The sequence below is a fragment of the Myxine glutinosa genome, chromosome 10 (assembly GCF_964187855.1).
Source record: "Myxine glutinosa chromosome 10, kmMyxGlut1.1, whole genome shotgun sequence".
In the NCBI taxonomy this organism is placed as follows: Eukaryota; Metazoa; Chordata; class Myxini; order Myxiniformes; family Myxinidae; genus Myxine; species Myxine glutinosa.
Window position 1 is genome coordinate 10,280,217 of NC_136270.1, and position 14,258 is coordinate 10,294,474.

The 14,258-nt window shown below is 44.3% G+C and overlaps 1 protein-coding gene across 3 annotated transcripts in view; it reads left to right on the forward strand.

Moving 5' to 3' along the window:
• LOC137434244 (RNA-binding motif, single-stranded-interacting protein 3) overlaps positions 1-14,258 on the forward strand; it is a 561,728-nt gene that overhangs the window by 209,318 nt on the left and 338,152 nt on the right. For all 3 annotated transcript variants that reach the window (XM_068127062.2, XM_068127063.2, XM_068127064.2), the window contains exon 2: positions 7,214-7,425. In XM_068127062.2, the coding sequence (XP_067983163.1) occupies positions 7,214-7,425 (212 nt within the window). The remainder of the gene's footprint in view (positions 1-7,213; positions 7,426-14,258) is intronic.

Genomic DNA, 14,258 nt, shown 5'->3' on the forward strand with positions numbered 1-14,258 from the left:
TGATTTAATTGGTTTATGGATTATGTTTGAGTGAATCATTTCCCAACCGTGTTTAATGCACTCCAACGCATGGTCAGACTGCTCACGTAAGTTGTATTGTTTTTTTTGTATCCACCCTTCATTTATCCTGTTAAGGCAAAGTGTCAATCAATATTAACTTCATTAAATTAAAGAATATGGATGCCTATCTTCAATATTATGACAAATTAGTGTTTGAAATCGTGATTTTGGAGGTGAGGGTCTCGGCAGCGTGGCTGAATTTCAATGGTGTGTGGCCGATGGTTGCGCCCTCTGGGCTGAGACAGTCTGGATGGGCGTCCGTTCTCTTGGGATCCTGCACCGTCAATATTTGAGAGAGAAGAGTTCTGTGCCTGTGGTCACGCCTGATAAATTAGAGAGGCACGATCGTCCTGATTTACAAAGCCAGCTCGCTCTGTCTCTGTCTCTGTCTCTGTCTCTGTCTCTGTCTCTGTCTCTCTCTCTCTCTCTCTCTCTCTCTCTCTCTCTCTCTCTCTCTCTCTCTCTCTCTCTCTCTCTCCACAGCTGCCGCTCGCTTAGCACGCACGTGCGATTGCCAGGTCTGTTGCTCAGTCACTGGCGGTACGTGCTGTGTCTCGTGTTGCTTTTTCCTTTCTTCCTACCTTTTGGTCCTTTCTGCTGTCCGAGTGTCGGTGTCCCTTTCTATCATCTTGTCGACTGAGCGAGAGAGGGAGAGGGAGAGACAGCGCGGTTAAAGTTATCCGCTTTAGGTGGTTAACGGGATTTATTTATTTATTTCCCAGTTATTGTTGTTGTTGTTTATTTTTTTGCATTTATTTCGGCTTTATAAACCTTTGTACCATTTATTGGTTATTTTTTTCGTTTAGTTACTTCAAATGGCTAGCAAGAATAGTCGAAGTAATGCCGGTCGTGACGCCGATGAGGGGTTAACAGATGAACACGGCATGTGTTTTGTCCCACCGGAAGATGTCTCGCTGGAGGAGACGCTCCTCGCAATCGGAGAATTGATCGGTTGTGAGAACCTCCGGGCAGCGTCCCGAATGCACCACAAGGTGGTTGTTTTCGTTTCACGTGTCCGTTTCGCGCGCATCATCGTGCAGAACGGACTCACCTTGGGTAATGACCAGTTTGTCCCGGTTTCGCCATGGAACACTCCGGCCTCGAAGGTAATACTATCAAACGTTCTACCGACACTGTCTAATGAGGAAATTCTTCAGAAGCTCGGTCAGTACGGTACTGTGGTGTCGAGAATTATCCAAGCCTCCATTCGCACCACAGACGGGAAGCTTAAGCATATCGAAACGTTTAGACGGTTTTGTTATGTTGTTTTGAAGGATGGTTTGACGCAATTGAATGTCTCTCTCGTTTTTAAGTCGTCAAAACGTGAGCACAGGATTTTTGCGGCAACGGAGAGGTTGATTTGTTACGGGTGTGGTGTACATGGACACACTCGGCAGTATTGTCCTGATGGGGAGAAAACGTATGCCACAGCAGCCGGACCACCTCCCCCCGTGACCACTACGGATGATTCTATAGATGTTTCGCCTTCAGTGCGGGAATCTACATCGGACCATCAAGGTACGGCTAAGAGTGGTGCTGATGAGACCCATACGGATGTGCTTCGTGTAAGCGATGAGTCATCCAGTACAGCTGGCCATCGTGCAACCGATGAGTCAGCAAATGTAAGGGAGAAGCCTCTACCTGTAGAGGGAATGTTTTGTGAGGAGCAGCAGATTGTAGATGCGGCGTCTCGGAAAAATTTGAAACGGTCACTTGTAAGTGCGAGGAATGAGGACAAAGGTGTTAAAGTGTTGGTGGTGCAGACAGGAAGCAGTTTAAACGATTCAGACAGTCCTTCACATGAAGATCAGCAAGGTGGTGAAACTATGGCTGACATGATACCACCTGCTCAGGATGAAGGGGAACTTTTTCCTGAAGGTTGTAAATCAACCTGCGAAACCGAACAGCCTACTGATGACCATATCAATTCTAATGGGGAATGCAAAATACCCATTACTACTAATAACGACTCCTCCGCCCCCATTGCAATGATGCATGAGGATGAAGAGGATGAAGAACCTAAAGTAGATGGGGATGGAACAGGTGTTTCTGTACAGGTTCAGGAGGAACTCGTTACTAGCGTCACGGTGGGAATTCTAACTACAGAGACACTGATCGGCCATGAGGAACCAGTGGCAATGGTTGACAGGGCTCCCCCCCCCCCCCCCCTCAGGAGGAAGAGCAACCTTTGGAGATCTCAAAAGAAAATATTGTCAGATTTTTGAAGGAAACTTTCAGACAAAGGCATGTACGAATTAAGGATCATTTTCCTAATATCCAGGCCTTCCTTGCAGCCGCAAAACCTTTGCTGCAAAGGAATGAGCATGTGGAAATCTCCGAACCTGAATTTCAGCGGCTGAGGAAATCCATCACGAAGGCAAACAAGGAATTAATTGAGGAAGAGGACTTCACCCCCTAGAAGAATAAACAATGGAACTAAATGTTGTATCCTTAAATATAAATGGGGGTCGTGCCCCCTTACGGAGGGTGCAAACCATTCAAGCGGTTGGAAAAGAAAAGGCTGACATTATTCTCTTACAAGAGACACACGCTACTAGTGCTCAAGTAGCCGATTGGGGGAAACTTTTTAAAGGGCAATGGTGGCTAAGTGGGTTCCCTACACCTCGGGCCGGTGTTGCCATTTGCCTAAGTCACAAGATTTGTGCTCAACAGGTTTCATTTAAAGAAATCTATAAAGGGCATTTGATCTCCGTAGATTTTCTTTATAATACCCAAAAGATTATCGTAGTGAATGTTTATGCACCGTGTGACCCAATGGAGAGGAAAATTTTCTTTTCCACTCTGCGGGATTTTGTAAAAACTTTGGACCCAACAGCCTTTATCTGTATCGCGGGAGATTTTAATTGCACAATTTGTCCGTCAATTGATAGGAATGGTCATGAGCCTCATGTTGCCTCTACGAAAGCTCTAGAGGACACCATCAACATCTTTCGGTTTAAGGATGTGTGGAGATCACAACACCCACTCTCACGCTGTTATACATGGTGTAGATGCAATGATGGTATTATGTCAATGGCAAGGCTGGACAGATTCTATGTGAACAAGCCAATGTTGAATGTGGTGTCTGTCTCCAAAATTTTACCAACTGGATTCACAGACCACAGTTTAATCTCAATGTCCTTTAAGTTACCCTTTCCACCCGGTGGTAGTGCTTACTGGTCTTTGAATACTCGTCTCTTACATGACAAGGAATTTAATGAGGCCTTTCACGTCGTGTGGGAGAAAATTCGCTCCTCCAGACCTGAGTATGATAGTCTCCGGCTGTGGTGGGACATTGCAAAATCCCAAATTAAGAATTTCTGTCAACAATATAGTGCATACACCACCAAAATCCAATCAATATCAATCGATCAGTTAAAATCTGAAATTATATCGTTAGAACAGAATGTTGATGAGGTTGGGAGAGGTGCACGTGACCAACTAATATGGGCAAAGAAAGCAGTGCTGGAGGAAGCGGTACGGCAACGGGCGATGGGTGCCTTGGTCCGAATGCGAATGAGCTATTTAACTCTGGACATGCCAAACAAAGAGTTTCTTTAAGTTAGAGTCTTCCCTCAAAAGGTCACAACAAATTCATACTTTACTCACTCCCAATGGGTCGCTGGTGACCTCTCAGCAGGCGATCAGGTGTACTCTGAAAGGGTTCTATTCTAACTTGTATTCTCCTCAGAACGTGGACAATGAGGTGATACGAGAGTTAACTGCTGGGCTTCCGAGTGTCGAGGAGGATGAGCGATGCATGCTCGATTCCCCAATTTCGGCTGATGAACTTGAAGCAGCTGTGCGGAGCCTGAAAGATGGGAAAGCTTCTGGAATAGATGGCCTGCCCACAGAATTCTACAAGACCTTCTGGGCCCTTGTGGGACCTGACTTACTCGATGTACTCGATGAAAGCATACGTGTCGGAGAACTTCCAATGTCTTGTAGACGAGCAGTCGTTTGTTTGCTACCAAAAGCTGGGAATCTTCAACTGGTTGATAACTGGCGACCTGTCTCCTTATTGTGTGTTGATTACAAGATTTTCTCTAAAGTACTTGCTAATCGTATGAAGACTGTGATCAGTTCAGTTATACACCCGGACCAGACCTACTGTGTGCCTGGAAAATCTATTTATGATAATATTTTTTTGGTAAGAGATATTATTTCATGCAATAAGTTCCTGCGTGACGATTATGGGTTGCTGTTTCTTGATCAAACTAAGGCCTTCGATCGTGTTGACCACAAGTACCTTTTTTCTGTCCTGAAAGGAATGGGGTTTGGTGAAACTTTCACCTCTTATGTGAAACTCCTGTATACTAATACTCAATGTATGATGAAGATCAACAATAGGTTATGCTCTCCCTTTCCTTTCCAACGGGGTATTCGCCAAGGTTGCCCCCTCTCTGGGCTTTTATATATAGTCGCCCTTGAACCACTCCTTCGGTCTATTAGACAGCAAATACCTCAGGGAATGAGAAGTATAGAAGGAGCAGAATTTGTGCAGACGGCTTATGCTGATGATGTCTGTGTTTTGATTAGAAGCTCCAATGATGTCTCTGCTTTACAACGTTGTATGCGAGATTTCTCTGCAGCCTCTTCCGGTGGGATCAATTGGAATAAAAGTACAGCATTATGGTGTGGCAAAGGCAATCTCTCTTGTGTATCACCACCCTCACTCCCACACAACCTGGTCTGGAGAACGGACGGGGTTAAATATCTTGGAGTGCATATCGGTAATCGTGAAACAGAAATGAAAAATTGGGAAGGAGTGTTGGAGCAAATTATGCACAGATTGAAAGCATGGGAAGGACTGCTGAGGTCCATCTCCTATCGAGGCCGTACCCTTGTCATAAACAATCTGGTTGCAACAAAATTATGGCACAGAATTATTGCTTTACAGCCATCAAACCAACTAATTATGGCTATTCAGCGAATGCTAGTAAACTTCTTTTGGAGTGGCTACCATTGGCTGAGGCCTGAGATATTGTACTACCCCCGGAAGGAAGGTGGCCAGGGCATTGTTGATATCTCTGGTCGGGTTGTGGCCTTTCGGCTGCAGTCTCTGCAGAGACTACTGTTCGCTGAACAGCTGCCCTGGCGGCCCTTTGCATTTTTTTCTGTTACAACAGGCTGGTAGACTGAGATATGATCGGCAGCTTCTTTTGATAGACCTCGAGCATATAAATTTTGCCTCTCTTCCGAGATTCTATCAGAGTTTATTGGACACTTGGAAAAGGTTTGACGTCCACCGCTTCCTTGAGGGCTATAATTGTCGAATGTTCCTTCAAGAACCCCTTTTCTTCAATAACTTTTTTCCTGGTATCCCTCATAGCCATGCCCTGATTAAAAAATTTATCCAAGGAGGGATTAACAAAGTATGTGATCTGAGAGATTCATCTGGAGTTAAGTGGAAACCTGCTGGTTTGGTGGCAACCTCAGTTGGATCTTGGTCTGTCCGACTTGTAGACCAAGTTGTACGTATAGTCATTAGAAAATTTAGACAGCTAAACATCGGCTGGGAAGGTGTTGGTAACATTGAGGACTTTCGGTTAGGTTTCCCTGAAATCAAAGTGCTCCTTTCGTCTTCTCTTCAGCCGGAGATTGAACATACCCCCCCCCTTTTCATCTTGTAACTAAGATTGGAATCCGTGATCTCTCTCGACAAAATAAGAATGTACCCCTCTCTGGGAGAACACGAGTAGCTTTGTGGTCAGAGCGGTTAGGGTTGGGGTCTCCCTCTACCCCCCTTTGGCCTCACATGTACACCTTACCAATACATGGTGTGTTAGCGGACATACAATGGAGGTTAGCACACTGGGCGCTTCCCTCCAATATTTTTGTCCACCGTATTAACAGCTCACTGCCGGAAACTTGTCCTTTCTGTGACCAGAAGGAGGATTTGTTTCATGCTTATGTACAGTGTCGTAGACTGACATCGCTTTTCTTGTTCCTTGAATATCTTTTTCACCAATTGTCCTTCCCTTTCAATATGCATATGTTTATATTTGGTGTGTCTTTCAGGCCCACATGTAGAGATGTGGGTGTTCTTCTCAATTTTTTGGTTGCTGTTGCAAAATATGCGATATATAAATCTCGGAAAATTAAAATAGATAACGGCTATGGCTCTGATGCTATTTCTATTTTTAAAGGGTTTGTCTCAACACGACTCAAGCTAGAATTTGATTTCTTTGTCAGTAATGGAAACGTCCAACTTTTTGAGAGAAAGTGGTGTATTGGCAATGTTCTGTGCTCAGTCGATGATTCAAAAGTGGTAATTACTTTATAATTCCTGATTTGACTTTTTTTCTTTGGAACTGATTGCTTGCATATATGTTTCTTCCTGTGTCCTTGAATACATTTCTCTCTCTCTCTCTTAGTTTTTCGCTTAATTTGCTCTTGATGTATTTATAGCTCTTGCATGAGCATTTCCTTTAAAATTGGTTGTGGTTTTGTTTGTGTCTTCCCCTTTGGTTTGTAAAATATATATTTTTTTGTATATTTGCTGGTTTGTTTTAAATACCCTTTGCTCTTTTTGTGGTGTCTTCATGATCCTTATGCAATTTCTTTAAACTGGTTGCTGTGTTTTTTTTTTTTACAACTGCTTTGTGAAATGTGTTTTTTTTACAACTGCTTGTGAAATGGCTTTACATTGTTTATAATAAAAGGACACAAAAGTCAAAAAAAAAAGTCTCTCTCTCTCTCTCTCTCTCTCTCTCTCTCTCTCTCTCTCTCTCTCTCTCTCTCTCACCCCTCCTGTGTGGTTCTTGTGCATGTGCTGTCGATGACCTCGTCGTAGGACGTGGCACACGTCGTTCAGCCATTCGTTGATTCATCATGGAATAAAAGTAAAAAGGGAGTGACAGAATGAAACACGGCTCGGCAATGGGTGAAATAGAGAGAAATGAAGAAAAATGGTGACAGGAAATCTCACCAGACATACGATTTTGGTCGACGCTAATTGGGGTTTACTAACAGTTATGCTGACACTCATTATGATATAACTACGGAATAATGAACTCCTCCTTAACCCCCAAGTCATTTTCGTAACAATATGTATGTACATGTAGAAGCTTTTCCATGAACCTTTGATCACCGTTACAAAAGTCTTTTCAAAAACATAATAGTGATGACCTTCCTTGACCGTTTCTTGCAGCCATATGCGGCCAGCAACCACCCCCTGGCTCCCACAAGCCCAAGCACCACCAGCTCAACAAGTGGTAGCACTAGCGGTGGAGGCAGTGCCGGTGGTGGTGGCAGCAGCAGCAGCGGAGGCTGGGTATCGGAGCAGCTCAGCAAGACCAACCTGTACATACGTGGACTTCCATCTGGCACCACTGACCAAGACCTCACCAAGCTTTGCCAACCGTGAGTCACATTATTGGCAATGAATTTGTTGATCCTGTTCAAAATATTTATTTTAATCATATATATATATGTCATGACTGCTTTTGTTGCCACCAAATAATGTCGTGTATTGAGGATACGTTTGTATCGGTCTTCTCCACAAATATTACTTGGTGAAATATTTTTGTCGTTACACAAACACACACACACACACACACACACACACACACACACACACACACACAGTCTCTCTCACACACACACAGTCTCTCACAGACACACACACACACACACACACACACACACACACACACAGTCTCTCACACACACAGTCTCTGACACACACACACAGTCTCTCACAGACACACACACACACACACACACACACACACAGTCTCTCACACACACACAGAGTCTCTGACACACACACACACACACACACACACACACAATCTCTCTCTCTCTCACTCACACACACACACACACACACACACACACACACACACACACACAGTCTCGCACACACACACAGTCTCTCACACACACAGTCTCTCACACACACAGTCTCTCACACACACAGTCTCACACACACACAGTCTCACACACACACAGTCTCACACACAAACAGTCTCACACACAAACAGTCTCACACACAAACAGTCTCACACACAAACAGTCTCACACACAAACAGTCTCACACACAAACAGTCTCACACACAAACAGTCTCACACACAAACAGTCTCACACACAAACAGTCTCACACACAAACAGTCTCACACACAAACAGTCTCACACACAAACAGTTTCACACACAGTCTCACACACAAACAGCCACACACACAAACAGCCACACACACAAACAGCCACACACACAAACAGCCACACACACAAACAGCCACACACACAAACAACCACACACACAAACAACCACACACACAAACAGCCACACACACACACACACAGCCACACACACACACACACACAGCCACACACAGCCACACACAGCCACACACACTCACAGCCACACACACTCACACACACACACACACACACACACACACACACACACAGTAACACACACACGGTCTCACACACACACAGACGCACAAGGTCACACACACACAGACGCACAAAGTCACGCACAAGGTCACACACACACACACACACACACACACACACACACACACATACACATACACACACAAGGTCACACACAAGGTCACACACAAGGTCACACACACCATATACCCTGGTACATATCTCATTAGTTAAACTGTGTTCTATTAAACAACGTATCCTATATCTAGATTCTCGATTATTGTGGTAGACTTTTTTTTGTATACAAGATTGAGGCTCGTGAAAGAGCTAAAGTTAATCGCACAAAAGTCAAACCGACACATAAAACACAAAATAAGGGGAGCGGTAGACAAGATGGGGAGAGATGGCGAACGACACAAACACAACATTTGAGAGCAGGGACATCGAGAGAACTGTGGGAGGGAGAGGGTTTGGGGGGAGGTAGGACAGGTATAAAACATATGGACACTGCAAGGATTTCCAGGAAAGAAGTTGGAATTTCGAAAAAGTGTATCTGGGGTGAATTAGCGGGGGTAGAAAAGATCAAGGTTTTGGATGGGGGAAGATAAGAGATGGTGGTGAACAGCTGTTTTAAAGACCTGGAGGGAGGAGTGGGATTGAAGGGAGTGGGGGAGTTTGTTCCAGAGGTGGGGAAAAAGGGGAATGAAAGAGTGAAGGTGAGCAGAGAGCCTAGATTTTGGCAGTTTAACCATAAGAGGGTTGTTGGCAGATCTTGTGTGACCTGTAGGAATATTTGGGGGACTGGGGGAGCAAGGCCGGAGAGGAGTCGGTAGAAGACAGAAAGACCACCAACCTGCCTGTGGTGAGTGAGTGAAAGGCCCTTGGATTTAGCTTCATCGCAGGAGATTCCAATGATTCTGAAAGCTTTGGTTTCAACAGCGTGAAGTCAAGAGGTTTTGTAGGTTTTGTGCTTAATAAAACTTGGAACATGGTTTGAGAGCCTTTTGTTTTAATGATACTAGCAACGGTACCTGCCCTACGGGTGGGGCTTCAATGGGGAAGCCCAAATGAAAAGGCAAAATATCAGAAATTGAGGGCTTTTTTATTTTAAACGATTCATATAAACATCTGTTGAATCATATCACACGAAAATCATCCAAATCTAAACAGTACATGGTGCACATTTTGAAAAAAGTTTGAATTCTGCAAAAGGAAAGCTGCCGCTACACGTCTTTCTCAGTCGCACGTTTATGTGTGAAGAGTGCGTGCCGAATCTGTAACACGGAAGCGGCCGCTACACCTGTTTCTCAGTCGCTTTGCATACGCTGCTGCGTTACTTCGGAGCCACACCTTTCTATAGGAAGAGTTCGTCAGGAGTCGATCTACTCTCTCCTGGTACGTAGAATTTCAACAAAAGCCACATCACTGTTCATATCGGTAAATATTATTCCATCGTGTTTGGAAAAACTGGAAATTTGGAAAACGTGGAAAAATTGGAAAACAATATAGCCTATTTTACTCCAGGTGGTCCTAGGTTTACCCACCCAAAATATCGTTGCGATCGGTTCAGCCGTTTTTGCGGTACCTTCGAACGGACAGACAGACATTTGGTGAATTATAGCAAGATGTTGGATTATAGCAAGATTATAGCAATACCATAAATACTCTATAATTTCCTTTACTTCTCATCCCTGTGGCTTTATGTTCGTATCTCCCAAACCACCCCCCTGCACCCTCTGCCTCCCTATACCCACACTTTGCCATCTGTATACCTTTGAAGTGTAGGAGAAGGACATTACAAAACATTAATGCACATGTACTTTAAAATGAATTATAAGGACATGAGGAAATAACACACACAAACCTGATGTATTTGAACCTGGTACCCCAGCTTTGTGATATTTATATGTTGAGATGGGAGAATCAAACTGGAAATATATTAAAGGAACTGACAATGTCAACAGGAGAATTCAAACACAAATGTACAGCTCCAATTGTGCACAAAATCTGCCTTAACATCTGCCTAGGTGATCTGTCTGGAGGCAAGTGCTGTGCTACCGAAACAAACTCATGCCAAAAATTGCAACGGGTGGTTTGCCATTGCCTTCCCGGTGGTAATGAAGGCAGACTTGGAATTTAGCCACGGACAATCACCTATCAATTAATCATTCATACATGTGCAACACGTGGCTGCTGCCTGGTTTGCATCATTTCTGTTCATGCAGCTGTGCCACCGATGCAGTCACATGTGTAGTATCGAGAAGGAATTTGGAATTTGTCCAGGGTGCCAGCGATAATTCACCTACTATTTTTTTTTTTAAACGACCATGTTGTCTTTCACGTCCACCAGCAACCTACACAGTCAGACACCTAGGTCCCCAGGTTAACTTCTATCCGAGGAATGGCGCACTTTTTGATGCAATCAATACCCGGCCTGTGAAGCACCAATCCGATCATATGTTACTAGTACACCCGCACACTATCGGAGCAGAAAAAAGGTTCATTCCTCTTTGGGGTATGTAGATTACAGTCGATCTATGGTCGGATCTCAAGAATATTGGGTGTGTGTTAATTTACCAAGTTTCTTGTGGACAGATCGCCAAGTTGTTTAAGCATTCGAGCAAGCACTCCATTCAAAACCGTTAAGGAACAGCTGGCTTGGCAAGCACTAGCTAGCTGCTTGGTAAATAAGCACAACCCAAACTTCTCCCTTTCATACATTTTCATACATTTTCATTTCATTTCATTTTCATAGAAACAGCAGGAGCGAGTTTCAAAAGTTCGCTACGAAAAATGCCATGGTAGCGGCAGAAAGGGCCATGTTATTAACCCAACATTTGTGGGTTATATAGAGTACAGTAGATCTTCGCTCAGTTCTGTAAGTAAACGTTACTTCACGGATGTTGGGATTTGTCCAAATTTCTTCATTTAGTGTTATAAAGAGCATTAGCGACTGTTTAAAAAGCTAAGCATACGTGTTTGTGGTTTCTAATATTTTTACTTCCTGTAAAAGCCGTTGCTCCCACGGAAACGCCATTATACCGACAAGCTATTTATACACGTTATCACTGCACGAAAAACATATTGGGAAAGTGAGACATTATTAGTATTCATATTGTTTTGTAATAACATTAATAATATGCGATATATCATTAATTTTGTTATTAAAAGCGTCTTTGGAAAAACGCCACGATAAAGCTAACTTAATATGGCTATACACCTCAACACACAACCCCATTGACGGCAATGGTGAAGAAAACCCGCTCGGGGGAATAAACTCCCTTGGGGAGGGGGGCAAATGAATGCGCTACAACCTTCATAATGTAACCCTTGGTCATCCTGTCAAGTTTGGTTGAGATTAGATAAGTAACGACGGAATGTATTGGCGTCAAAAATTCATCAGACAGACGGACAGACACAAATGACACTATATCAATCATTCTAAAATGGAAACAAAATCAGTTCAAATGTCTGATAAGTATGCAATCCAACAAAGTACAGCATAATGATCCCTCAATTGTGAACTTGAGTTAGTGTGAAAAGTCCGTCGTGAGATTGCCGTCATGTTGTAACTTTAGTGTAGCCTGAGGGATTCAGTGTCATGCGTTGTGATTGATACTACGTACTGCGTAGTGACGTCTGGGGGCGTGGCTTGAGTGGTTAATGGCGGCTCGTCATGATGGCCGTGTGCTCTGTGAGAGCTTGGTATCGTCTTTAATAAACCGCTTGATTAAAGGAGATTCCTGAACTTACTACATGGTGGCAGCGCGGGATCGTGAAGATCAACAAGCAGTTTGACGTTTGGTCTTGTTTTCTTTGCGGATTACCATGGTGGCATGTTCCATGTTTTTTTCAACATGGCGAAGTTCCCGACAATGGACTGGTCCAGCTCGGACCTGGCGGAGACCTTCAAGTTATTCAAGCAACGAATGAACTTGGTGCTGTCGGACGAGGGCATCGATACTAAAGCCAGGCAGGCCATCAAGATTCAGATTGCTGTGGGAGACGAAGGACTGAGGCGGATCAATGCATCGACTCTGAGTGAGGATGATAAAAAGGATCCGGATAAATTATATAAATTATTCGAGGATCAGTTGGACATTCATGTAAACTTTCGGATTCACCGGCTGGAAATGATGAGATTTCGGCAGCAAGAAGGAGAGTCCATTGATGATTTCGTCAACCGATGCCGACGGAAGGGAAGGTTGTGCAATTTCTCCGAAGCAGAACTCTCGGAACGGATTATCGAGTTGATTGTTGCGAGCACCCCCACATGATGATTTTCAAAAGCATCTGCTCGACCAGGAGGTCGGGTACGACATGGACCTGGTTTTAAGTGAGGGACGCAAGTACGAAGCAATGGTAATCGGAAAGCAGGCCATCCAGAAGATGGAAGGGCCTTCATCGTCTGTGAATGCCATGACACATCGACAAAAGTGCAAAAAGTGTGGACTATCACATCCACCACGGAAATGCCCAGCATACAATGATTATTGTAAGTATTGTGGTGAACTGGGACACTGGGCCCGTTGTTGTGAAAATCCCAAACGAAGCACGAGATATGCTGATGGATACGGTAAGTGGAGCTGCCGTCCTACAATGGGTGGAAGAGGCCGTCGAGTCAGCAGAAGCAAGTTGAGAGGTATGCTTCGGGGAAGTAACAATAATGGGACCTCGGTGAATGAAGTGTCGGGGTATTGTACTGAAGGCGATGAAGACAGTTACGAAAGTGACACTGAGGCATATGAACACACCAAGCCGTTTCACGTGATCAGGGTATCCGCACTGTGTATGAAGGAGACGAGGGATGAAGTGTACACATTGTTGAACATTGTATGCCCTGACATGAAAGGTGTATACAAACTGCAGTTGAAAGTGGATACAGGTGCGTCAGGGAATACTTTGCCAACGCGTATTGTGAAGGACATGTATGGAAACAAATGGATGTCAAAACTGACTCCGCTTGGTGGGACTAAGCTCACTGCTTACAATGGCAGTGAGATCAAGTGTCATGGAATCCTCAAGCTTTTGTGTCGATATAAAGACTCAGATTGGTTCAAGTACAGGTTCTATGTGGTTGTAGTACCTGGACCTGCAGTACTTGGACTACCAGCGTGTGAACGGCTCAACATCGTCACCATAAACAGCATTGCTGGGCAACGGAGGATATTGCAGAAGGCTGCACCTCCAGCATCAAGTATTCCTAAACCAATGCGCCACAATTGAATAGGCCGACAAGGTGAATTCCGTGGATGATTTGAAAAGGCTGTTCCCGGACAGGTTTGACTGCATTGGGAATTTTAAAGGAAAAGTGAGGCTTCATCTAAAGCCTGATGCAAAGGCATCGATTGACGCACCAAGGAAGTGTAGTGTTCACATAAAAGGGAAGTTTAAGGAGGAACTAATGAAAATGGAAAAACAGGGTATCATCAGGAAAGTGGACTATCATACGGATTGGTGCTCTTCCATCTGTAATAGTGTAAAGAAAGATGGGAGCTTAAGAGTGTGTCTCGATCCGAAACGCCTAAACTCTTGGCTGAAGAGGTGTCCACATAAAATACCGACATTAGACGAGCTGAACCCAGAATTTGCTGACGCCACAATATTCTCCAAATTAGATGCTCGGGCTGGTTATTGGGCTGTGCATCTGGACGAGGAAAGCCAGGATTTGACCACATTCCGCACACCTTTTGGGTGCTGGTGCTTCAAGAGATTGCCTTTTGGGTTATGTGTCAGCCAGGATCTGTTCCAGCAAGCCATGGACCGCATACTCGAGCAAGCACCAGGCTGTATTGGTATCTCTGTTGATGTGGCA